At 42.2% G+C, this 26,388-nt stretch overlaps 1 protein-coding gene across 4 annotated transcripts; it reads left to right on the top strand.

The window, feature by feature from the left end:
• Positions 1-24,495, top strand: epn2 (epsin 2). Of its 4 annotated transcripts, none has more exons than XM_034893269.1 (10): positions 1-247; positions 10,262-11,091; positions 12,528-12,682; positions 16,661-16,773; positions 16,972-17,067; positions 17,492-17,612; positions 18,975-19,127; positions 22,004-22,096; positions 23,350-23,583; positions 24,021-24,495. In XM_034893269.1, exons 2-10 carry the CDS (start codon positions 10,661-10,663, stop codon positions 24,329-24,331), a joined length of 1,707 nt encoding a protein of 568 aa, XP_034749160.1. In that variant the 5' UTR covers positions 1-247; positions 10,262-10,660; the 3' UTR covers positions 24,332-24,495. The 4 variants fall into 4 exon arrangements, with proteins under 4 accessions (XP_034749160.1, XP_034749162.1, XP_034749163.1 ...); XM_034893271.1 differs by having other exon boundaries at positions 2-247; positions 22,004-22,033; XM_034893270.1 differs by lacking the exon at positions 1-247 and adding an exon at positions 6,848-6,864 and having other exon boundaries at positions 10,563-11,091.
• Positions 24,496-26,388: the final 1,893 nt, after the last annotated feature.

The raw sequence follows: 26,388 nt of genomic DNA, 5'->3' as shown, positions 1-26,388 counted from the left end.
CGCCGTGGTCACACCCTTCCCAGCGTCCCCCCTCCCGCTCTGCCCGCCATGTTCTGGAGGAGGAGATACGTGTTGCCTGGCTTTAGCTGGTTTAGCATTAGCAACACATAGCTAGGCGGAGGCGCAACAAGCTCCCTGAACGCCGAAATAAGTACTCTTTTTTATTTCCCCCTGGAATTGGTAAAACTCGTTTATGGATTTGTATCCCTAGCGTAACAGTTAAATCTGACGTAACCTAAACAATATGGTAAGTTAACGTCGGCTTTCAACACAGTGGAGTTGTTTTGTTTTTCCAGGGTGTCCTGTAATCCAGTTTGCTGTGGTGATGTCTCCACCGAGCACCCGTCTTGGCTGCTAGCTTGGAGGATTGCTAACTAGCTTAGCATGCTAGTTTGCTGTATGAGCACAGAATATACGTTTGGCTACTGACCGGAATGGCGGTGTATCTATGTATTGGGATAACTGTTAATCCAATACAAGCAAGCTTTTTGTTACATGTAGCTGCTGAGCATTCACTAATTTGATTGGAACAATTTTCAGACCCTACAGGAGAAGCGATCTGCCGATTGCTAGTGTTAACCTAACATAAGCGTTGCCAGCTTTGGTCCAACTTTTTTTTTTTTCCAAAGCCAAGTTTTGATCTCGTATTAGAAATGAACATTAGGCAGTGGTTGTGTCTACAAGCGTACATTTCAAAGCCAGTGGCACAGCCAAATCTGTACAAAAAGGATTTGCTCAACTTTAGTTGGATCATACACTTTTACAACAACCTGAATTTACTAACTAGCTAAATTAACGTAAGCAAGTTGTTTGCTAGCTTATTTTGCTAGCTAGCTAATGACAACTACTTTCCGCAAGTTTGCACTCAACTTGCTAATGTTAGCGGTAACCGTAAGTAGCGAGTTGGCTAGTTATACCCCCTGATTTGTTAAAGTGACGTTGCACAAATTAGATCTCTGCAGCTACACCCAACGTTATTTCGCAATTTCAAACGTGTCACTTGACCAAGGAAATTGGAAATATGATTGAGGCCGTTTACTTCACTAATGTTAGCCATAGCTACTAACATCATACCTTAGGTGCTACCAATAGAAATACCATTTGATTTCTATGGTGCTTTCAATCCCATCAGTGCAATGAAACGCCGTGATTTGTTAATTTTCTTGTGTTTTTGTAGGAGTGGCATCATTTTTTGTATTTTCTCTCCCAATGCACCGTGCTTTGATAGAGAAGACTGCTAAGCTAGATCCTACTACTGTGAGTCATCAAGACAACACTTGACGTTCTTGTATACTTAATGAGATTGCATACATCTTGGCATAACTCTTGGCTAAATGACACTTAACAGTGGCAGGGTTTATTTTTATGAGCTATACACGGAGATGTTGGTGTGTGGATGTAAGCTTTGTATTTAGATCCATACTGAGCTCATATAAACGTGGCCTGAGAGAGGGGCCGGGCTTTGTCTATTGTCGGAATGATCAGTCAGTCACAGTGGGTGACAGATGCATCATTACCGTCCTCCCTTCCCCGACTTGGCTTTGTCTCCCGGCCTGCCAGGGAGGACAAAAGGCGACATGCCGATCAGAAGGTGGCTTATCAACATACCATCTTTAATTCACTGCTTCAGGTTGCTGCTCATCATGACTCTCAAACACTCCGAGCCACTTGGTGCACATGTTAGTAGTTTTTAGTTTAGTTTGACTTTCTTTGGGTTTGACTTGGTATGATTCTTACTTTGGTTAATGGAAGTTAATCCTTGAGTAGCTGAGTGGGTAAGGATTAATTACTGTATGCTGGATGGTAAAGAACCAGCTGGATAACTTGATGCCATGCTGTTACACACTCTACCCTCTCTCTTTCTTTTTTCCCCACACACACACACACACACACACACACACACACACACACACACACACACACACACACACACAGAGACAGTTGTTACATTACATTGCATTTAGCCGACACTTTTATCCAATGCTTTAAACCTTGAAGGTGCAAACTCCAGACAACAACTATGTAAGTGCAATTACATTAGCTTTAAATAAGCAAAACGACAAAGAGCCAAATGAAAGTACAGCTTTATTATAATTTTATTTATTTAAGGAGAGATGTGTTTTTAGCCTTTGGGGAAAGATGTTTTGGCTTTAGGCCGTCCTGATGTCGATATGGAACTCATTCCAAAATTAAGGAGCCAGGACAGCCAACAGTCGGGATTTGGTTGAGCGATTAATTGTCCATCGCTCTGAGGGGGAAACAAGCAGGTTGGCTGATGCAGAGCGGAGTGGGCGAGTTGGGGTGTATGGTTTGAACATGATCTGGATGGAAGTTGGGTCTGATCTGTTCGTGGTCCTGTATGCAAGTACTTGTGTCTTAAAGCGGATGCGGACAGCAATTAGTAACCAATGAAGACAGCGGAGGAGCGTTGTAGTGTGAGAGAACTTGGGGAAGTTGAAGACAAGTCGAGCTGCTGCGTTCTTAATGAGATGCAGGGGCTGTATGGCACATGCAGGCGATCCGGTTGTGCAAGCCTTCTATTGCCAGACCAGATTTACTCTAGTTGCCTGGCAAGGCAGACCTGTTCTCAGCTTCTCAACCCTTAATGCTAATCATAGTATACCTATGTTTTGCCAAGACACGCTCAGACACTGGCACAGGATAGGTTTGCCACTTTGTGTTCTTGACATTGGATTGTACACTTGTCCACTGTTAAGTTTTGTCTTGGTGCACATTCACTCATTATTCACTCATATTCAGTCATATTGGGTTGTAGGTCATGGCATTTTCTCATACACTACGTTTTCTTTTCTCAGTCTCTATTAGAGACGTCCATGTTGTAGATGATTGTCCTGTCCCCAATCCCAGTCTTTTGAGTATTTGGCAACACACTCCCTGATATATTTGTAAGCTTTTTTAACACTGGTATACCATCTACTGTTTGTGTGTTCTGCCGGTTATGTGTAGGTTAGTCTCACATTGCCAGACCTATCTCCACAACGCTGTAGAGAAAAGTCTGGTCACACACATGCTGGTATAGGAGAAAAACATGCTCATGTTAATTGGCATTTCTTTAAACCAATCCCAATTGTCTTGGGCGGTACTAAGAGCTGGACGGAGCAACGGGGCCTCTGCAAAGTTGGCCTTGGGAAGGAACTTGTTTTGGTGGAACATGTGTAAATTCACAAGTTGTTTTAGTTGTGCAAGAGAGAACTAAGACTCAACAGATAGTCTAGCTAGCTGTTTGGATTTACCCTGCAGAGATCTGAAGAGAAGTTACCATAGTATAAGTTTATTTTTAATAGCTGAAAATCAGTCCCAAAAACTATACTGCAGATCGGGTCATAATGTCCCCTGTTGTAAATGCCTCTGCCAATGGAATTGGTTTACAGTCTAGCAAGGGATTTCACCTGCTGATAAACCTCACCACAACAGTAGAAGAACATGTGGTCAGTCTGTTCTGTGCATTCATTATGTAGGCCTACTTCAAATGATTTAGTTTACTCTTATATTCACTGTTTGATTGGCCATATGCTTTTTTTCTGAAGTTACTTTTTAAAACCTAATTCTTTTTTTAAACATAAACATCGCAATATCAAATTAGAGATTTTTCTGCTGATGCTACAGTTCTGTCCATCTCTAAAGATCAGGCTAATAGTCAACATGAGCTTGACAACTCAATGGCAGAAAAGACATGTCAAAGTCAACATGACTAATACTAAGAACAAAACAAAAAAACACAAAATGTAGGTAGGGGTAGAGGATGTTTAGAAAATATGTAATGGGCAACGAACTCCAGTGTAAATGCAGCATTGCTACTAGACAGTACGTATTGCAAAATATCCACAAGTATATCTAATCCAGAGATGGACCGCTGATTGAATTATAAATGAAGAAGTATTATTATACATTAGGGACAAGATTGGCATGCACCAATACCAATAATAATCTAATTTAGTTTTTCTTTTTTTTCAAATTTCGTCAACCTCCAGTCAGATACAGACAGGCAGAAAGAGGCGGCTGCCGAAAGGGTGGCCGCAGATAATGAGCGCGTGACTTCTTCTGAAGCTGCAAGAACTAGACCCTGGAAGTAATTTTTTTTATGGTTATCATCACATTATAGCAACAACGAGGTATAACAACAATTCAACAAGAGTGACAGGCTCGGTCATTATGAACCTTCATTGACACATGAATATGTATTCTCCACACACTCCTAAGTGTTGGGTGCAGTCTCTTCTGGCCCTTTGAGTGATACAATAGTACGTTCCATTGATACCCTGAACTCAGATTTTCGAGGTCCAAGTCGGAGCCGCCCCCCCGGCCTTGGATTTCCAACTCAGACAGCATCTCCGTTGCCCAAGTTCAAAATCCAACATGGCTGCCCCCTGTATCAACAGTTGTGAAAGCTTTAGTAACATAAAGTTATAAGGATGGCTGTCTTATTTGCGTCTCACTAAATCAATCGTTCACACAGGCATGTTCAACTTATATCTGTTACGCTGTTTGTATGAACATACAAAATTGCGTGATATGTTGTTATCAGCTGGTATGGCTATCGATGGTAGAGCTAGAGCTAATGGAAACAATGAAAATTTGACTTGTGAATGGAACACATTCAACTCGGGAGTGATGTCATTTCCAGCTCCGGCTTCCGAGTTAAGAGGTAAATGGAACGCATTATTAGCACAGAAGGGCTCCAGAAAGACGGGCTAGGTGGGGGTTATTCCGGGGTGTGTGTGTGGGGGGGGGAATGGATGGACAAGACAGACTCTCCTCTCTTCTTCCTGTCTGCTATGGTTGAATAGGTGATTATAGCAGCAGATGTGTCATTAGGTCTGAGCTGTATTCATGCGGCTGCAGCGTGAGAAGGAGGGTGATGATGGAACGTTGGGATGGGTGGGGCATGCTCCACAGGAATCACATTTCACATGCGTTTAGTAAATTTAGGGGGTGTGCCAAGTTGTTTCTTTAACCCCCCCCCCAAAAAAAAAAAAAAAAAAAAACCACACACACCTTCTTGTTCCCTCTACCCACGTCCTTCCAGTTGTCTTCCCATGACATTGGTAGGCAGTAAGCTCCCTTACACAAATGCACACATGCCTAAATGTACATAGTCACATGTTTTGTTTAAATTTGAACATTTTTAACTGTTGCATTTAACACGGAGTCTGCATAGAATGCTAATCACTTTAAACACTCTTCCTCTGTTCATGAAAGCAGTAGGTTTTGTGGCGTGCCGCTGCACGCTTGGTGCAGGGATCGGATTACTGAATAGGATAAGTCATCATGGGTCTCCCTAGATGGTAGTTGTCAGCTTCTCTCAGTGATCTTCCATGTCAGAGGCTCAGTCATGTTTAAAGGTGGAGAATTGGGTTTTTAGAACATGAAACATGAGGTGATCAGAGCAAATGTGCTAAAGTAGATGAACAGCCTACATGTGTTTTGCCTAATTAATATATGTATGTCTTATTAGATTATGTGTCTACGTACAAAATTAGATTTTTATTTCCTTTTTGGCCATTTTAGATTTTTGTCTGTAACTTTCAATAATAAAAAGAAATCTTCACAATCTAATTTTTTTAAATAATCAATTATTAACCAGAAAGTAAAGTCTGTTTCTCTCAGCCTAACATTAGCTGCGATGGCTGACATTAGCTAACGTTAGCGCTTGTTTGAGCAGATGTCTATATCGTCTGTTAATTTAACTTTAACCAGCCTGGTTCTATGTGAAAACATTGACAGAGAGAAACAGATTAACTTAATATGCTTGCTCTCTGGAAGTTCCAGGTGAACTCATTGAAGATGGTACCGGTACGCTGGCTGTGTGGTGATGCCAGGCTTCAGAGCAGCGGACTGTGAGTCCAGATTGCATGTAAATCACTTGCCCCCTCCACTTCACACCAAAACAGTGACAGAAAGTTGAAAAAAATACTACCACTGAAAAAAGTGAGTGTCCCAACCCCCCCTCAAATGATTTTTTTTTTTTCGTTTTTTTTGTGTGATCAGTTTTGGTATCTAGTGTTGTGTAATGCCTACTAGATTTTTGGTGTTGTTACATCCCTATGCTAATGTAGTGCATACCAGTAGTGGGGAGAAAAGTGTGTGTGTGTGTGTGTGTGTGTGTGTGTGTGTGTGTGTGTGTGTGTGTGTGTGTGTGAAGAAATGTTTTGTGGATAAATGAAAGTAGACCATCCATCCATCTTCATCCGGTATTGGGTCGCGGGGGCAGCAGATCCAGCAGGGGACCCCATCCTTCCCTTTCCCGAGCCACATCAACCAGCTCCGACTGGGGGATCCCAAGGCGTTCTCAGGCCAGGTTGGAGATATAATCTCTCCACCAAGTCCTGGGTCTGGAACACCTTCCTAGGGAGGCGCCCAGGAGGCATCCTTACCAGATGCCCAAACCAGCTCTACTGGCTCCTTTCGACGCGAAGGAGCAGCGGCTCTACTCCGAGCTCCTCTCGGATGACTGAGCTTCTCACCCTGTCACTAAGGGAGACGCCAGCCACCCTCCTGAGGAAACCCATTTCCGCCGCTGAAAGTAGACCAGCGAGATACCATATTGGTTGAATGACTAAGCCAGGAAAGTCCTGCTGTGGTGCATTTGCATCTGAGCTTAAACCGTAATATATCTTATTTCATTGGAATCAACTTTTAAGTAGCTAATATCAAATAAACATAAGGACACTACTTGGTTAACAGAGCGCAGACACGGTAAATGTGTGTTTTATAACGTCATGTTAAGTACTTAAGTGACTTGTTTCATACTCAACAGAGTTACCTTTGGAAATTAGATGTGTAGGTGGTTGTGCACACAGCTGTGAGTCTCCACACACTTTCCATACTTGTGTGTGTGTGTGTGTGTGTGTGTGTGTGTGTGTGTGTGTGTCTTCAAATGATTAGTAGCTGGGCTGCTGATCTGTTAGAAAGAGGACCGAGCAGTTGTCAGTCACTCCTGTAGTCGTCATCAGACTGGAAATGGTGTATCTCCCCTGCCACCCACCACAGGGTGGAAGCACATTTTTACTCACTCATTGTACTGGCGTCTCTCATAACAATAATACATACTGACTGATAATACTGCGGCGTTGGGAAAGAGCACAGATAAACGCTCATTAAGATCTTTGTTTAAGAATGATGCTTAAATTCACCAGAAATAAAATTAGCCAAACTTTAAATCCAGCTCTCCTAAAATTAGCTATTTTGTGCTACTTTGTGGTACTCAATATTAGGGCTATACAATATACAATATATATATATATATATATATATATATAATCGCAATGTCAACTGGCGCAAGCAACAACCATATTGGCAAAGGTTGTGAAATATTGCAAAAGACATTCCAAGATTTTTATTTGTTGGTTGTTACAAAATATCAGTAGAAAAAACTTTTAAATGCACTTTTAAAATGAAACTGTCATCCTGTTTTTAGTGCTGACAGTTCAGTTCAATTTGTTCAACATTACATTACATGCAAAACAACATACAATTGCTGTATGTGTTAGAGGTTGCATGCCTCTGGAGCAACTAAGGGTTAGGTGTCTTGCTCAGGGACACTTTGGTTGATGTATTGCAGTGGGAATCAAACCCAGGTCCTCCCCACCAAAGGCATGTTACATCCTCTGCGCCATCACCACCGTAACTGTCAATAGAAGGGTTTTCCACGACTCTGCATCACAACAAAGCACAGTCATTGAAGTAGATTCCAAACGGCGTCAAGGAAAATGGTTAATTATTGCCATGTTTTAGGTTGTCCCAATAGGCCAGACCGAGAAAAACATTTGAAATATTATCAATTTCCAAAAGTTATTAAAAATCAGGGAGAGGAATGCTTGAAGTTAGAGGAAAGGAGGCTCTTGTGGTTGGCAAATCTCAAACTCACTCAGATCGTGTACAGTGTAGATAGCAAACTGGGGCTCTTTGAAATAAAATTAAAAAGATTTAGAGTCACTTGACTACACCTTGAACATCGTAATGATGTCATACAGCTAAGGTGAGGTTGATTAAAGTCGTTATTGCATTACTCACTTTGGCCGTCACAACACAACTGTGGTTGATGACTTGGTAGTGTGTCTCCCTCACCCATCCACTCAACATCTGGTTGCCTTTCATTTGTTTTAAATTCAACTTGCAGTTTGTTGTAATTTAGCAGAATACTGAAAGCAGCAGAACTGAGGACACATTATCTGTTTATGCATCGCAAGTAATATCATTATCGCAATATTCAACGACGCTATCGCACATTTTCCTCACATCGTCCAGCCCTACTTAACGTAGCTCTGCAATATTTGTCATTTTTGAACTAAAATGTGATTCTGGTAAATAAATGTATGAGTGCTTTGTAGGGCTGCACGATATTTTGTTTCATTTTCTACATTGCGATGTGCGCATGCACAATAACCACATTGCGGGACGTTGTGATGTTGACGCTAAAACTTTACGGTTCGGAGCCGTGACGGTGAATACCTAACACTAATCTACAACAGCAGTCCGTTTTGGATATAACGTAATTTACACTGATTTAAGTGTCTTGGATACGGTTGCTAGTGCGTGACAAGCAGGCTCTGCATGCACAGCAAACCACCAATCAAAATGTTGATACATTTATCAAACAAAGAAGCAGGCCCCGCTAGTCACCCACAACCTGAAATTTAGAGGAATCAACATGCATGCATTATTACTATCATTCACTTTAGCCTGGATTGATTGTATTACATGAATACAGTGGTGTCATGTCACCAAAATCACTTTAGAAGAGTATTCACAGAGCTTACTTGCTCAGTTCAACAAAGAAAAAGAAAAAAATATTTCCAATGTATTTCCAAATATATATTTTTTTAATATCACAATATATATTGCATGGAAAAAATATGCCAATGTCAGTTTTTTTTTTTTTCAATATTGTGCTTCGTTCAGGATTTGTGGGGCCGATAGCTGAAAGCAGTATTGGTCAATAACGAGTCACCAGCTGATATTAACATTGAGAGATGAAGGTATCGTAAATTGTTTATGTAATGGTAATGGTAATTCTTTTACGTTTGGGCCACACTGACTTTCTCTACCTGTGCGTGACTGCTACCTTGCTGAAGTGATGCGACTTGTGTGCGTCTGGTGTCCCCTTAGAAAGCGTTGCTGCTGCAGCAGCGCTGCTTTCCAGCCCTATCTTTCTACACTGAGTTTGGCTTTTTATAATGGCTATCATGAGATCAATAACAGAATGTTTCATTTCATTATAAACTTTGTTTATATTTATTGTAGACCGAAAAAGTTTAAAAACCAGCGGCTAAATAGGTCTGCTCTGCTTAAAAAATTGAGTAACACCTAATACAATATATAATTTGTGGCATTTATCCACAAAGTCAACAACAATCTTCATTCAAGCCTTTTTGATATTAGTGTAAATGTTTTCATTGCATGGATCTTATAATTGGTTCCTATGATTCTCGGGTCTGCTTTGAATGTCTTGCGTTTTCTGTTCCCAAATCTTGTCCTCCAAGCCCCCCCACCTCGCAACTTTACCCTCACAAAGACATGACTGCCCTGAGGTAATTCATTTTCAGCACCCTGCCTTTTGATTTGCAATTGAGTCAGGTTACTGAAAAATCAAGTGTGATTACAAAAGTGGAAACACAATTCTTGGTCACAACAGCATTATAAGAAGGAGGCAGGCTCTCTGTAAGGGCATGGAAATTGCTTATCTAAGTGTGAAAGTGTGAAACATTGTTTTGTCTAGTTTCAAAAAGGAAGGCAAGTTCAGTTGCTCCTATAAATACAAATTATCGATGCAATCTTATTGATTTAGGTGTAGAAATCAGTCAGGATTAACAGAATAACACATTTTTAAGAAAGAAACTCTGATGAGACCCACCACTTTAGCAGATGTTTGGTATTATGTCTTTTAATTGAGTTGAATTCAACGTGTCTCTATTAAAAGGTAGGTTTAATAGTTTATTCTTCAAAGGTGGCTACTTAAAGAAGTGAAATTTGATTAGGTGGGATTGTTTGCATACAACGTGACGTTTTAGTTTCAGAAAAGCAGTTGTCGAAGTGTGAAAACAATCACTCAGTTGTTGGCATATTCAGCAGTTACTCCGAAACTGATCACAACAAGGTGTTGTTGTAGTGTATGGCCTTTTATTTTGACTGTATGAAGCATTTTTCTCTGTTGTTATTATGTTACTGGTCCCTTTTTTATGTCTTTTTTTTTTTTTTTTTTCTTCCTTTCACTAACCTGTTATTTGTCTGTTTGTCCCAGGTGATGGCGTGGTCATGTGTGCAGCCAGCACTGTGTGTGTGGTGATGGTTTTAACAGACGCTGTTCTGGAGGACTCAGGAACACTGCACTGGCCTGGAGAAGCCTCATAAACACACACATACACAACAGACACACACGCACACACTTGTGCACAAGATTGACACGTACATACGCCACCGCCGTGCCTTGAGAAAGGACACAGGCGCACGGACACATAACTCAAGCATCCCCTGTAGCACGCACAGACACATTTACACCTTCTGTGTGTGTTTGTGTGTGTGTGCGCGTGCGCGAGTGCGAGTGTCAGTCTCTACTCCAACATTTTTGGTGCCCTAGCTCCTCTTCTGTGTGAGACTGTGCATTTTATTTCACCCCGACTGTCCCATCTCCCCCGCCACTATGCCGAGCTCTACCATCCGCCGGCAGATGAAGAACATGGTGAACAACTACTCTGACGCTGAGAAGAAAGTCAGGGAGGCAACTTCCAACGACCCCTGGGGCCCTTCATCTTCTCTCATGTCTGAGATAGCCGACCTCACCTACAACGTGGTTGCCTTCAGTGAGATCATGAGCATGATCTGGAAGCGGCTCAACGACCACGGCAAGAACTGGCGCCACGTCTACAAGGCCCTCACCCTCCTTGACTACCTGATAAAGACAGGATCAGAGCGAGTGGCACTCCAGTGCAAAGAGAACATCTTTGCCATCCAGACTCTAAAGGACTTCCAGTACATTGACAGAGACGGCAAAGATCAGGGCATCAATGTCCGGGAGAAGAGCAAGCAGCTAGTGGTCCTACTTAAAGACGAGGACCGTCTCAAAGGAGAGCGGTAAGAGCTTTAGAAAATGTATTTGAACAGGTACACAGTACTTTAAATCTTCGGCGTCAACTAGGGCTGAAGGACCTAAACAAAATATTTTTAAATTATGTATTTTTATATATATATATATATATATATTTTTTTTTTTTTTTTGATATTTAAGTCGCACCTGACTATAAGTCGTAAGACCTGCCAAACTATGACAAAATGTGAGACTTATAGTCCGGAAAATACGGTAATACAAAATAAATAAAGATCCAATGACAATGTTGACATTTTCTTTCTCTTCGTTTTAAGTAACATTATTCCAGGATTTCTCTTCTGGAAAAAACAAGAAATATAGGACTTAAAAAAAAAGTAAAATCTAATTTTGCACCAAACATTTAATTAAATAATTCACGTTTAATTAGTCCCGGTCCTCACGATTAGTTACTCAAATTTTTTCAAATTGTGATTTGCCCTAGCGTCAACTCGTGTTTATGTACATAATTCAGGATTAATTAAGTCATACTCAATTCTGCAGTATGGGTATGTGACAGTGACAGAATACCCTTCCCAACTGTGACTTTGCACTCTTCCTTGTCCTCTAAAAGGGCACCCTAAAAAACAGGGACATCAATCGAGGGGCCAATGGTGAAAATTTGCATATTGTTAATTGAGCCATCAGACTTTATTCGCCCTAGTTCCGCACTGATGCTGAAATCTAGCGAGGTCAACCATACCACTCCCAAACCACACCAGGCCCTGGCACCACTTCCTTCATTAAACAATGACTAGTGCTTTCAGTGTGTTCAATTTCATTACAGCTGACCAAGAAGCTTGAATACAAAGGGCCTCTTCAGTACTTTAGGGTTCATTGTGTTTTTACACCTGTTGGTTATAAACACAAATGCCTACGACGTCATGCTTCTCCATATTTCCTCTGCTCTTTTGTCATTAACAGCAAATCTCTACTAGTGGTAAGAAGTGCAAAGTTACGTCACTTCAAGATATGGTTACAGGGTTGATGTCTTCCCCAGATTAATAGTCTTCAATTGTCTACTTAGTGATTCTCCGTGGGACTTTATTGTATTGGAAAAAACTGAATTTAGATAAATGGTCAAGATGATACCTGCGCTGGTCTACTTTTATTTTGACTTTTGTTTCTCTATTTGTTTATTTTTTATAACGCACTATATCTCAGACAGATCAGACTGTGACAAAAATGAGGGCATTACATCTTTTCCAGAATTATATAAGTTGGCCCAAAGGGGGTGCTTTATCATCGGTTTGGCAGCATGTTCAATTCTATTTAGTGATAAGTTGTGGCATTTGGAAATAGACTTCAATTTCCCTTTTTATACCTCATGCTTATTTTGTCTTTTTCAACGTCACACTAAGGATTAAAAGAATCTCGAGTTAAGTCAAGATGACTGACCATATGCCATGTTTTTTTGTCCCACTAGGTCTCAGGCTTTGAAGACCAAAGAGCGTATGGCCCAGGTGTCCACAGGGAGCACTCAGATGGGTTTTGGCCGAGGCTCGTCTCAGCCCAACCTCTCCACTTCCTACAGTGAAGAGTACGGCCGGTCAGAGGGCTCACCTGCTTCCTACCATGGCTGTGAGTATTAGCATATACAGTAGTTGTTTGTTGTTTAAGCAACACGTGATACAGCATATTCCATTATACTATATTGTGTCCCTGATAATGTAACTTTGGCCTACATCCTGCAACCTGCCCCTCCCCCTGTTCTGTCTCTGGCTTGCAGTCCTGCACTAAGGCTGCATTCCTCAGCACACACACACACACACACAGACACAAAAACACACACACAGAGAAGAGGAAGCAGAGTTCACCCCCCCCCAGCTTTTATCATCCACATGACAGAGGAATCTGCTCCTCTTTTCACTGATCTGCTCACTCCTCCAGAGACACAGTGAGGGTGAGAGGTAGAAACACACAGTGGCAGACCTGCAACATGATGGGAAGAAAGAAGTGAATGGAAACTAAACTTGAATAAACTTTGATAAATAGAGGGACTAGAGAAGTGACACTTTTTGAGAGAGGGCGGAGTTGAAAAGAAACCGAGATCCCGGTGTGGAAATGGGGTAACGCAAAGCGGGAAGAGGGGAAAACTGGAGACCTTGAAATTAAGAGTGAACCCTGACCTCTTTTCTTCCTTTCATTCTCTGACCACCAGTCCTTTTGTGAATGGTGTTTTACTGTGTGTGTTAGTGTTAGTGTGAATGAGAGAGAGAGAGACCGAGAGAGAGTTACGTTTGGGCGTGGGTCTCAGAGCCGGACACTCCTGCAGCTGAGTCATCAGTTGGGAAAGCCGAAGGAGAGACTGACCAATACGAGTATGTTAGGGCAGTCACTGTGGGCGTTTCCAGGGGTGGATTTTTGGGATTCCACTCGAACGTTCCGAGTCCAGGCAGAGTGTGAATGAACCGCTGTGCAAGTGTGACTGTTGGTGTTAGCTTAGCATATCCCCTCTCGGTCCATTCATCCTCTTTGGTTGTCTCTCATTGTCCTGATTGGTGCCCACCTGCCTTTGCATGCTTCCCACAGAGGTCTGGGAATACTTTTATTTTCACATATTCACACAAAATGTCTCACTCACCAGGTTTTAAATGGCCACTTAATTTTTTATCTACAGAGACACAGGGATCTGCAAATGTTCAGGTAGTTTGCCGTCGACACCCTGGGATAAACATCTAATGGCCATTCTCACCACTTAAATCTACTTAAGAGAATGCAAGCCCGTTTTGAAGGGTTTTGTAAGCTTAAGTATTTGTTTAATTTCAGTGTACTTATTTCCTCAGGCAGTAAACGTAGCACCACAGATAGTTAACATGACAAGATAAAGAGCAAACGGTAGAAGAATGGCCCAGGTTTTTAGATGCAATTTTTTGCTAGCAGGCAGAGTTGTGTCTGTGAGAAATACCAAGAAATTGTGATTATCCATATATGGTCCATTCCCACAGTGGTAGGCAAGAATGTGATGTGTTTTAGTTGGCTTTGAGTTTTATCTATTTGTCTCTGTGACTCACAACTGTCAAGTGTTATTGTGTTGGCAGTTAGTCTCCCTTGAGGCTTAGTCGTTGAACAACAGTTAGCTTTTGCTTTGGCGTTCTTTTCGGAAAGATTTAAAGGAAGCTTCAGGAAAATATTCCTTCTGGTAGAATAGATGGATCTATCAAACATGCTAATGGAAGATATTGGCGGATATATAGGACATCATTTTTTCTCTCAGCATCTGTGAATAAATTTACTCTTCAGCTGCCAAAGTTTAAGGGTTCCGTTTATTTATTTTTTAACAGCTGGATGTCATCCACATTTTCACAAATAACCTTATCGTTCCAGCATATTTTGCAGGGTTACGGTACATTGCCTCCGTCTAGGCTTTAGTACCACTGTGTTCCCTGTCTATTTAAGGCAGACATGTAGCTGATGTGGAGGCCATGACTTAAGGCCCACCAGCTAACCAAACACACCTTTACCCCTGGTACTTCTGGTGCCTTTCCCTGGAGACAAACAGACTGGAGACAGAGCTTGGGAGACTTGGGTTTAAGGAACAAGTAACCAGGCAGGAAAGGAGCGAAGCGAGCAACATGCATGGAGGGAGGAGAGGAGACAAGGACTCAGATCTGAGGCTGGAGTTTCAAGGCAAAAGCAGTGAATAAATAATTAGGAATATGGATGTTGTCATTATAAGTCATGTAGAGAATGAGGCTGTATTGCTGCTACTTAACCAACACATAATAGGCTTTGGATCGTCGCTGTTGGGCAGAAACTACGTATCTCCATATTTCGTCATTTTAATTTCTTTTTATAAATCAATGCGCTTGTTCACCCTTTACATCTGTCTGTGGGTTTAACACATATTTAAACAGTGAGGAGGCATTTCATCTGACTTTATCTAAGGCAAATATTGCAATAAAATCTTTTAAAATTGGTCTCTTTTTTTATTTTCTGAAAAGCAAGAGTTTTGGACATACAAGCTTTTTGCCAGACAGCAATGGTAGGTTGTTATTGTTAATGTTATCATATTAATTGTCAAGTTGGCAACAGCTTTTTTCAACCATTTGTGAGTTAATGTGAGTCCCCCCAGCCTGCCTATGGTCCCCCAGTGGCTAGAAATGGCCGAGCCCTGGGTATCCTGCTCTGCCTTTGAGAAAATGAAAGCTCAGATGGGCTGATCTGGAATATTGCTCCTTATGAGGTCTTAAGGGGCAAGGATCCTTCCCTTTTCTCTGCTTTGCCCATCCAGATAATTTGGCCCACTCATGAGAGAAAGACATCATGGCTTTAAAACAAGCAAAGTGCCCCCTCTCCTCCTCCTCCTCCTTCAAAGCTACATACCCTGAAAAGACACATACTAAGGAAAGCTCTTTGTGGGACTGGCTCTAGTGGCTGTAATTCTACACCAAGGCTGGATTTTGGGAAAGAGACTTCAGATATATAGGTATTAGGGGACTACTAAGGTCTATATAAAAGCATCCAAAGAGCACCACTTCACGGGACCTTTTTTTTACCATTTCTTTATCATGGAAACATATGAAGTGGCAAATTTACTCTCTATTTATGTTTATTGAAAACTGCTGATGTGACGTCTACTTCCTGCAGACGTTTTGACAAGGCAAGAGGAGGTTTGTCAGAGTGTGAAGTTTCAAAGTTGATTGTGTCATATAGTGAAACTAATCTTTTTTCCGCGTTATATCTGTGTCGGCGTTGTTGTTTTGCCTCTGCGTTAAGGCCTTTTACGTATCTTTCTCTAACCAGTCAACCAGCAACATATGTAACACCGTACACAAGATCACCATGGTGTTATGAGTACCCAGTGAGTATTTGTGTGGGTGTGTCCATATCTGCAGCAGGGCATGTCATGACTGGTTTTTGTGGTTTAGAGCAGAGACGGAGGAGGGAGGGGGGAATTAGGCAGGCAGAAGGGTAGAGACCAAGTTTATTATTTAAGTTGGAGAACAAGAACATAAAAAATTGAGAAATCGTCCCTAGAACCTATTAAACCCAGATTAAACCCAGAACCTACCTTTTGGTGCAACCACAACTAGATGTCACTTTGTCTTGTCATCAGTTCCCACACCATAGTTCCCTCATTTCTAAACTCAAAGATACACACTCACCCTTTGAATTCAAGAGTACGAGTCGTGTGTGTGTGCGCATTATTATTTACATTTATTATTAGAGCATTCACTATAATCAGCGGCAAATGGAGGCACGTACTGTAGATCAGGTCTGATCAGGTTTACAGCTCTGTCCGTCTAGCGATCTCCTCCACTCGGTTTCAGTAGGCCTAGCTTACAGTTATCATATGATTAAAAAAAACATTAAACCACTTGTCAGCATACAGTGCATGTACTGTTTTTCATTCTCTGGGGGATCACAATTCAAAAAATGTTGAGAACCACTTTACCCTGTGTGATAACTTTCTAAACGATTGTAATTATTCCACCAGGACTTGGTTTTGGACTATATCCAGTGACCCTGGTTTTCCGTATTATTATAGTACATAGAGTATGCGATGGAGTCCCATGTGGCAGTGATGTTAACCTACATTTTGAATGTGTCTGCTAGCCACGTCTCCCAACGCGGGTTCAGAACTGGAGCAGGCCAGACCTCAAACCAGCGGAGAGGAGGAGCTACAGCTGCAACTGGCTCTGGCCATGAGCAGAGAGGCTGCAGAGCAGGTACATACTCACAAACACACATACATAGAAATACATGCTAATGGTTCAGAGCATGAATCCGTGCTTGTCATTATCTTTTCTTGCTGGGTTTGAAATGTGCAGATAGTTTATATTACATCTGTGGATAACCAGTTTATTTTAAGGTTTAAGACTGCATATGTGCTGCTTGGGCTAACTGTGCTCTTGGTGTGTCTTTAGGAGGAGCGCTTGCGCAGAGGGGACGACCTGAGACTACAGATGGCCTTGGAGGAGAGTAAGAAAGGAGGTCCAGAACCGGCCAAGAAGAAGAGAGATGTAAAATTCACAAAACCGTAGATACTACAATGACCTAATTCTGTTATCGTGCCCATGCTCATGGAAACAGACGCTTCTCCCTATCCTCTTTTTCTGTCTGACACTGTTTGCTGCTTCATGAGCTGTAATGAAACTACTAACTGGCAGCAGACTACCTTGTTTACTCATCATTATTCTGCCTGAGTAGCTGGCTGCCCGGAGTTTGAGGGCATATAGAACAAAAGTGAAAAAGTACGGCTGCATGACCATGGCTCAGGTTTTTGTTACCATGCACAACGACATGACCACCATCAGTATTTATGAATAGTATTTGTGCTGTAGAGGACAATGGCTACTCCCTATTCTTCTTTGTTCCTCTCTGTTAGCTTTTCTTTGTTTATTTTTGTCCTGTCTCTTTGTCACTTTCTCTGTCTCTTTCTTATAGCCCCAATCATCTTTAATGGATCTGATGGATGTCCCTGAGCCTGGTGCCCGTGCTGACCCCTGGGGGGCTGGAGCCGGGGCTGCGGCAGCCGCTGCATCAGAAGACCCCTGGCACTCTTATGGTACATACACCTACACTCTCTTCACTGGAAATGGTCACATGAGATATGTGACCATATATTGACACACCGACTGTTGTTGTTGAGAAGTATCAGTGTATAGAGACAGTTTTTCTGTGTGTGTCGTCTCTGCTCTCCACCTGCAGCTCCAAGGACTGTGACTCTTTGTTAAATAGGAATGCTGTTCCACTGGCTCAGCAGCATTACTGCATAGCGAGGAGGGGAGGATGTTTGAGGAAGATATCATCAAGGAAATTAGTGTGGAGATGCAGGGCAAAAAGGCTGTCAGGGACTTTGATATGTACAGTTAATATTGAAGGGTAACTACAGTTCTTTTTCAACCCTATTTTCCTGTTTTGTGTCTAGGTGACTGGTGGTAACAACAATCTTTAAAATTTGTCACTGCTGTCTGCAGCAATTGTCTAGCTTGTCTTTATCTTCACAAAAATGCTTGTTTTGCCACTGACAGACTCAGATTGATATTCTAAGTGTCTGACAACATTATGGAAAGCAACCCTTCACAGATAGATCTTTAAAACCTCTTTGAGACCTTTTTATTTAACCAGAAACTGCTCTGAAGTCGGTAGCGCTAAACCCACCAGACTCTATTTTAAAAAAGCAATATTTTTGTCTTGTATAGAGCCAACAGATTTTCACATGTAAATCGGTAAACTGTGTGGTTATTTCAACCAAAACTAGAGTTGTGATGGTTGAAAAAGTGGTAAGAGGACCCAAATCGGCTTTTCAAAGTTTTTAGTTTCTGTCGACTTTGAATGAAGTTAATTTTATGATGCTAAAATCCCTGTTTTATTTACATGGAGTCTGGTGGGTGTAGCGAACGCATTTTCGGAGATGCTTTTATGATTTAAAAAAAAAAGGATCTTACTCTTTAACAGGTCAACTGCCTTAGAAATCATTAATATAATGTTGGCAGACACTTAGAATATCAATCTGAGCCTGTCAGCGGCTAAACAAGCACTTTTATGAAGGTAAATACAAGCTTTACTATTGCCCCATAACTTAAATAGTAGCCTTTTTTGCCGCTGACAACTGCAGCGATCTTGCTTGATACTGGACCAATTTCAAAGATTGTTGTTCCCATCGGTCACTTAGAAACAAAAACTTTGAAAAATAGGGTTAAACAAACAACACTCTAGTTAACCTTTAAACGGGGGAAAAAGAACAGATGAGCAATAGTTTCAGAATGGGTCAGATCAAAGACACCTGCAGTCAGAACCTGCATAAAAACCACTTACCTTATTTTACCTTTCTCCTGCTCTCTTCGTCTTTCCCTCCTCCTCTTCCTATCCAATTTGCCCTTACATTTTGCATGCTTCATCCAACCCCCATCTTCCTCTACTCTAGGGTCTGCACCTAAGCCAGTGACCCCAGTGGACCCATGGGGTGTTACTCCTTCCGTTCCACCCATGAAGAGTGCTGATCCCTGGGCATCAAACTCTACTCCTGCCCCCGACCCCTGGGGCTCCACAGCCACCCGCCCCAAGACTTCCAACATAGGTGACCATCAGGGGAAGAGCAGCTTTTTTGGGGGGGTTTGGTCCACAAGCATCAGTTACTAGGGCATTTCCAAAATTCACCAGTCAATTGTACCTCCACCATAGAGGTTCATGTTTTTCATCAGTTATTGTCTGGGAATTATGCATTTGAAAAGATACAGTATATTTGGAAAATTGTTGAGTAGTTATGGATGTTTGCACTATATGAGTTCTCTTTATTTTAAGAAATGGAAAATATTTTGTATAAATGGCTGGCAAGTATCTTGAAGACTTAACTGTTTTGTCAAATGGGGAACATACAGCACACACTAACAAATGCTTATGTACACCTGGGGTCTGTACAGAAAGCAGGTTTAGTGAACACTCTGAGTTGGTTAACCCTGAGATGAGGGAAACTCTGGGTTTTCTGTTTAAGAAAGGAAGGTTCGTCAAACCTGAGAGAGAGGGGTAACTCCAGCCTGTTTTAGAAAGAGGGGTAACTTAACCTCAGTCAGTTACTATCAGGGGTGTAGTGGTAAAAAAAAGAGGTGGGTAAACTAAAAATTCTGTGATCAGGTGGACCCCAACACGGTCACCAGTAAGGTGGGCCATGGCCTACCGGTGTATCCTGATGACATTGCTATATCATTTGATGGTACCAAGGGTATCACTGGTTGTTCCCTCATAGGTTACACATTCACTATTCAATTCATATATTAATCTGTTGTTAAGAAGGAATAATATGGTTGAAATATGTTTGTCTCACCTCTTTTTCTCCTCTTTCCTCATCCCTCTCTCTGTCTCCCTCTTTTCTACATCTCCTCTCTCTGTGCTCTCTGCATCATAGTCTGTCTCACCTTAGTCTGTAAAATGAAGTTAAAATGGAGAAAAGACAGCAACACACCACATTACCGTCAAGTAATCGGTGACATTGTAAGGCCTACAGGCTAACCCTTTCAGGCAAACTATTAAAAGAAACTATTTAGCATGCATTCAATGTTAAGGTATCCAGTCTGAATGCCATAGCCTATCTACACCTTTAAGTTAATACTCTCTCTATGCCAGTACCATTTCGAGAAGGACAAGGGGGACTCCCCCGTCACCCATTCCAAATGGTAGTCAATCAGAGTAAACTAGCCCTGTTATTTCCCTCAGGACTTTATTATGTCTGGGATTTGAAGCCATGTAGCATCATCCACAAATAGTTGTGAAGACATTGTACCCTAGATTGTGTTTTATTGGTAAGCTAATTATGAGAAGTTGATCTCTATTTCAGGCTACACTGCAAACGCTGTTGGTAAGCAAAAGAGTCGATACTCGCTCCGAAGCTAATCGCCGTCACTCTTACTTCTCCCTGGCTCTACCACACACACACACACACACACACACACACACACACACACACACACACACACACACACACACACACACACACACACACACACACACACACACACACAGACACAGACACATACACATGCCGGATCAACGCACACACCAGCGCACAAGTATATACTGTACATCTGGCCATTTGCGTAGGAGCCTCCGCACAACCATAAAAACAATATTTATGTTTAGCAACCTATGAAACTAATTATGAACAATACGAAACTAAAAGAACATAAGCTTAATTTAGAGTAGTTTAGGAACGATCTACTATTGAGAGGTAGATAAACGTACACACACAGCGCTTTTTGATTTCTTCATTCAGTCTGTGTAAGGTGAGGTTTGTTATCTGCATTAATTAAAACCATGTTGGTTTATTAACTTTGTTAGGCAGACTACACAACGCTTTTGTTCTGAACATTTCCTTGTGTTGAAGATCCCGTTGATAAAGAAGCTCTATTACTTTGTCGGGAGAAGATATTAAGACCCCGAGTATAGATGCGTTTTTGCTCCAGATAACTACCTATTTGAGCGCTATCGTTTTTCTTCCCAGTCTATCAGTTATGAAGCCTACATAACCTTATCCGTCCTCCTATCACTAACGTCGCCCATCGTGCTCATGCTCTACATCCCAGCAGATCCTTTGTGTCCATTTATTTATTTTTGCAAATGGCAGTTTTCTTTACAACATTGTTGACGCAGAGCATTTTAGTAATGCTGCTGTATAGCAAAGCGCCGTTAGAAGAGTGTGACTCGCTCTGAGATCCTTGGAAACAAACCGGTAAGAGACATTAAAAAGTATGTCATTGTAAATCATAATTCTGTTAATGACGGTGATGCAACCTCAGAATGGGATTAGTGGCAGGATTGCACCTAAATTAAATGATAGGTGTAGCCTGTTACCTTTCCAGTTTTCACCAGCAATATTATAGGTTACCTGTGATTAAACATGAAATTAGTTAATATACTTTATTAGAGCCTATACATTGTCTCAAGCAGAAATTTTCTCTCACACCAATTCTATTGCTATTTTATAGTGGCCGCTGTGATGCTTTTTAACTAAATACATGTTCAAAACTTGCTGTATGTGTGCATGAGTATTTCCGTCGACCAGTTTGTTTGTGGTCGTTGCCATGGTGAATCGTAGTATCCCGGCTCCATTCATGCTGCCTTTTTTATTGTGGTCTTAACTCTGAGTGAACCTACTCAGAGTAGATTGAACCAACTTGAATCCGCTGTTCTGGAATCAAAAAGTCAGTTTCTCGTCTCAGAGTAAATCAACTCAGAGATCCGGGTTAGACCCAGTTTGTTAAACCTCCTTCCTGAAACGGACCCCTGCATGCTTTCACTTGTACATTGTTTCACTTTGTTTGTGTTAGTTTACCAAATTATCCATACTCATTAATTCTTGTATTGTCTGTTTCCATCTGTCTGCCTGTGTGTGTGTGTTTGTGTGTGTGTGTGTGTGTGTGTGTGTGTGTGTGTGTGTGTGTGTGTTTGTTCCCCTTTCAGGTAGCTTTGACCTATTTAATGCATCCAACGGTACGTCTAAAGAGGACTTCTCAGAATTTGACAGCCTGCGCTCTTCCTCCTCTGTCCCCACTGGTACTCACCCTTGTCTTTGTCTCTCTAATGACACGGAGTCTGTGTTGTTTTCCCTCTGTGTCTGAAACGATGCCCGTCTGCAGAAACAATGTCTCTGTGGGGCAAAGACACCCACATGTCTTGTCTTTGTATGTAAATATCACCGGACCTGAGCAAAGGCAGTGTTAACACCACTGGAGTCATGTTGTATGGTGTTTTTTTTTTCCAACTGCAAATGCAATACCATGCTGCAGTAGTCCGTTTGCTCTGGTTTGGTCCAATATCACTGTGGTGCAATATAATGCAGCTTTTATGTGTTTATTACTAAATGCATTATTAGACCTGGGCCATTCAGTTTATGGAATCCCTTTGAAATCAGCTGTGATCTTTTTGGTTCGTCTGAACCAACGACATGTTCCAAAAATTAAATAAAACCAATTACCACCTATTCAGGTTGGTATGTGAGAGGGTTACATTGAACAGTTTGGCACAGGTCTTGAGTTTTTTTCCACGTGGTTTGGCAGTCTCTGGGTGTGGGAAAGTGACATTGGTGTTTGACTTTTGCTCCAGCTCAACACAAACAATTCTGATACAGTCAAGGACAAGGTGAGAAGGAACATAAACACAGGCGTACAAAATTATTTTTCCCAGAAGGGTGGAGGGCACACACTTCACTGGTGTTAAGGATGAGTTGTAGAAATGTTACTGATTGAGTCAGCCCTGGCTGAAATCTGTAGGATCTATGGGATGCTAATACACACCAGGCCTGTCTGATCTTATCCTGGCTCTAGTACGTCTCAGTGTGCTCATTTTTGACATCTCCTCTTGTGTACGTGCTGCTGGCACGGTGTGTTTTTGCGTGTTAATGAGTGAGTGCATTAATGAATGTCTCCACTGCTGTCTGCCTGCTGCCGGAAAAAACAAACAGCCGGGCTGTCTGCCATGGATGGCCTCTTATAAAAGAATCTTTTGATAATTTTGTTAGATCAACTCAATTTTATGTCATGCTAAATGTCCGCATAGGTGCTCGTGTACAAGTGCAAAATGCAAAATGTGAGTGTATTTAGCAGTTCAGTATTACAAATAATAACAAACCTGTCACGTACTCTGCTCTCGTGTAGTGGCCCTAATTTCAGATTTATGACTTCTGCAGTTCAAGACTAGAACAGAAATATTGTCTTCCTGTATTCATAATGTCCGTGTTTTATTTTGTTCCCTCAAAGAAAAGTTCAGTCACAGTTTTTTCACCAAAACAACTGGTCTTTGTTTGCCAGGTGATGGGGGCGTAGCATCCTCTCTCCCCTCCCAAGCCAGTCTCGCTAGCAGCGGCAGCTTGGACCTCTTCGACCCCCTGCCCGGCTCCATTTCTATGCCTGCCACAACAAACCCAACTAGAAAGACTCCAGAGTCCTTCCTGGGTCCCAATGCTGCCCTGGTGAATCTGGACTCCCTGGTGACCAAACCAGCCCAGCCTGCGCCAGTTGTCAACCCATTCTTAGCGGCAACAGGTGGGGAGATGACAAGATAATATGAGGAGGTTGTTTTCAAAACTTGAAATGTTCAAGGATTAAGATAACCGTGTGCTAGCCAGGAAGTGTGGGTGGTAAGCCACGAGACATGGACATAAAGGTACAGGTATGAACACACACAGGCACACACATCTGTCTGTACAGTTTAATGTTGAATCATTGACCATGCCGTCTGTTCCAGCAGTTAACTCAGAGGAACGAGAGATGAATCATGCCTGATTCAATTCATAAAATACCAGTATAGTACAAGTAGTAGTCTAGTTTTGAAATACTATTTTAAAATAACAAGAATATGAACATGTAGTTCTATTTATCACAATAATATTCATCTCATTGTTGAGCCCAACTCAACTTGTACCGTATACTGTACTGGTACTCCGTGAGCTCCATATCATGTGTTTCCTTCATTTATTCAGGTGGCTCTGCTCCTGCTCCAGCTTCACAAGCCCACGCCAACCCCTTCCAAGTGAGCCAGCCAGCCCCACCCACCCTCAACCAGATGCGGGTCAGCCCCATGCCCGCCAGCTTCGGCATGGCCGAGCCCAACGCCCTCCCCTCGGGGCCTGCTCAGATCATCAGCATGGTCCCCGAAATAGCCATTGCCCCTATTGCCCGAGTCATGCCCGGGATGGCCGGCGCGGGGATGTCCTTGCCCCAGCCCCTGATGAGCATGCCACCCCAGGCCGGGACGCAGCCCACCGGAACCACCAACCCCTTCCTTTTGTGAGGGGGGGGACCGGGGGGCGACCCAGAGTAACCCCTCCTCTCTCTTACTCTCTCTTCCACTTTGGCTCCTTAAGAAGCTTCAAAATGAACAAGGAGATGTCTTATCCCTATCTATCCCTTCATAACTCCTAGCCAGGTCATAGTCCCAGTCTGCCCCCCCCCCCTCCCCACACCTTAACACACTCCTTTACTCCTTCCTCCTTTGTCTCAATGCTACAAGCTGCCTAGTCCTGTGTGTTCCATCTGACGATGGTGTTTATGACTGCAAGGAGTTTTAATCTGTCTATGGATTTACAGAGTAGCAGCGGTGTTTACAGTCTTGCCACAGAGATGGGGCCCTCGTCCCTGTCTCTCATTCACTGTCATGTCCCTCCTCCCTCTCACTTCTTCCTTTAGGACGGCTCTTTTGTTCTTCCGTGGTGGAGTGATAGGAGAGTCTGACCATACTAACGCCAGGATCGTATCTCTTCACTTGAGCTAATCTTTTATAAGCCCTGTGTGTGTGTGTGTGTGTGTGTGTGTGTGTGTGTGTGTGTGTGTGTGTGTGTGTGTGTGTGTGTGTGTGTGTGTGTGTGTGTGTGTGTGTGTGTGTGTGTGTGTGTGTGTGTGTGTGTGTGTGTGTGTGTGTGTGTGTGTGTGTGTGTGTTTCTCTTTCTCTCTCAGTACTTTTACACTGTATATTCCAGTGGTTTTTACTTATACACACTGGAATACAGATGAGAGAAGGTCAGTGTGTTTATACCTGTGTGCGTGTGTGTGTCTGTGTTACCAGGCAGGGATTTTGCACAATTTTGTTGTCTATTTTTCTTTTTTTCTTTCTGCAACTGTTGGGCTCACCGTAACACCTTAGCTTAGGAACAGAGGCTAGCCGCTAAAACGGCTTAAACAACACACGGCCTCAGCTCGGTACCACTCGGTCACAACTCTCGTCTGGTCACTTCCTGTCAACTTGGACCTTTTTCAGATCCTTCACGTGAACTTGGACCTCCAGTGGTCACGGGATTACCAATGAACATTTATCAGAGGGGGTGAACCCCTTGTCCTAGGGGTTGAAATGATGCGTGAACACAATTTCTGTCGGTGTGTGTGTGTGCTAACACGCAGGTGTACTGTTGATGCTTGGATACTAACAGCCACATGTGGATGCATTTGTTACCAAGTCTCCCCCAGTGTGTTTAGATTAAAATACATGAACTGTGATGGCATCAGTATTTTGCTATCAGAACTTATGAATGCTCTGAGGCATCACGGGACAGTTTGTTTTCTTCTTTTTTAGTTTGTTTCTAGGGTCAAAGGGAAAAGGTGGGGTGTGTGCGCACGCAGTTTGCATGAGAGATATACGTGTAGCTTCCAAGTGTACTTTAAAGAGCAAGTTTTCCATTTCTCACTCAGTCAGAAACCGCTTTAGATAAAAAAAACGGGCGAATAAGATAGACATCTGCATTAGGTCTGTGTGTGTGCTTGCATGTGTTTTTGGGGCAGCGATATATCAAGGAGTGTTACTGTGGTGACAGGGTTGCAAATAAGGCTCTGGGTTTAAAGAGCAAGTCAACCACTCAGCATCAAAAAGAGAGTTTATCGTCAAGTGGATTTACTGTGGCTAATCTATCAACAAGATCACTGCCAGTTGGACACTCACTTGCACACACTTACACAGGGCTGTTCCAGAATCAGTCTATTGATAGCACAGGGAATCTCGCAAGAAAACCGTGAGACATGTCATGTAAACAAGCAGTTGTTACTTTTGTTGGTTACATTTTTGTTATTTACTAATTAGATGTAAATCCATAGCCAAGCCTTACAGAGTTTTGGAGCTGTGTACTAGCTAAGCCATGTATCATCTTTATTCTCTCTTTTGTCCATTTTCTGTCATTGTAGGTTTTCACCTTATGGGCAGGCTACGTATGCTCTTCTCTTAGAAGCACAACTGTTACCAAAGTCATAGGGACTGTGATTTCTGAGGGTGTCATACTTTATGACACCCTATTATTTACACCCTTTATTTAGTTTAAACAGTAGGGTCACACTTCACTGACTTGTTTATGGCTCCATTTTTTA

The sequence above is a fragment of the Etheostoma cragini genome, chromosome 15 (assembly GCF_013103735.1).
Source record: "Etheostoma cragini isolate CJK2018 chromosome 15, CSU_Ecrag_1.0, whole genome shotgun sequence".
In the NCBI taxonomy this organism is placed as follows: Eukaryota; Metazoa; Chordata; class Actinopteri; order Perciformes; family Percidae; genus Etheostoma; species Etheostoma cragini.
Note: the sequence above shows the minus strand (reverse complement) of the source record. Positions and strands in the feature narration are given on the sequence as shown.

Bases quoted from the DNA above. Each gene is read 5' to 3' on its own strand.
- epn2 (XM_034893269.1), top strand. From the start codon at position 10,661: ATGCCGAGCTCTACCATCCGCCGGCAGATGAAGAACATGGTGAACAAC. The intron at 17,068-17,491 runs GTAAAATTCACA...TCTTTCTTATAG, and splicing joins CGGCCAAGAAGAAGAGAGAT to CCCCAATCATCTTTAATGGA. The intron at 19,128-22,003 runs GTGACCATCAGG...TTCCCCTTTCAG, and splicing joins CCCCAAGACTTCCAACATAG to GTAGCTTTGACCTATTTAAT.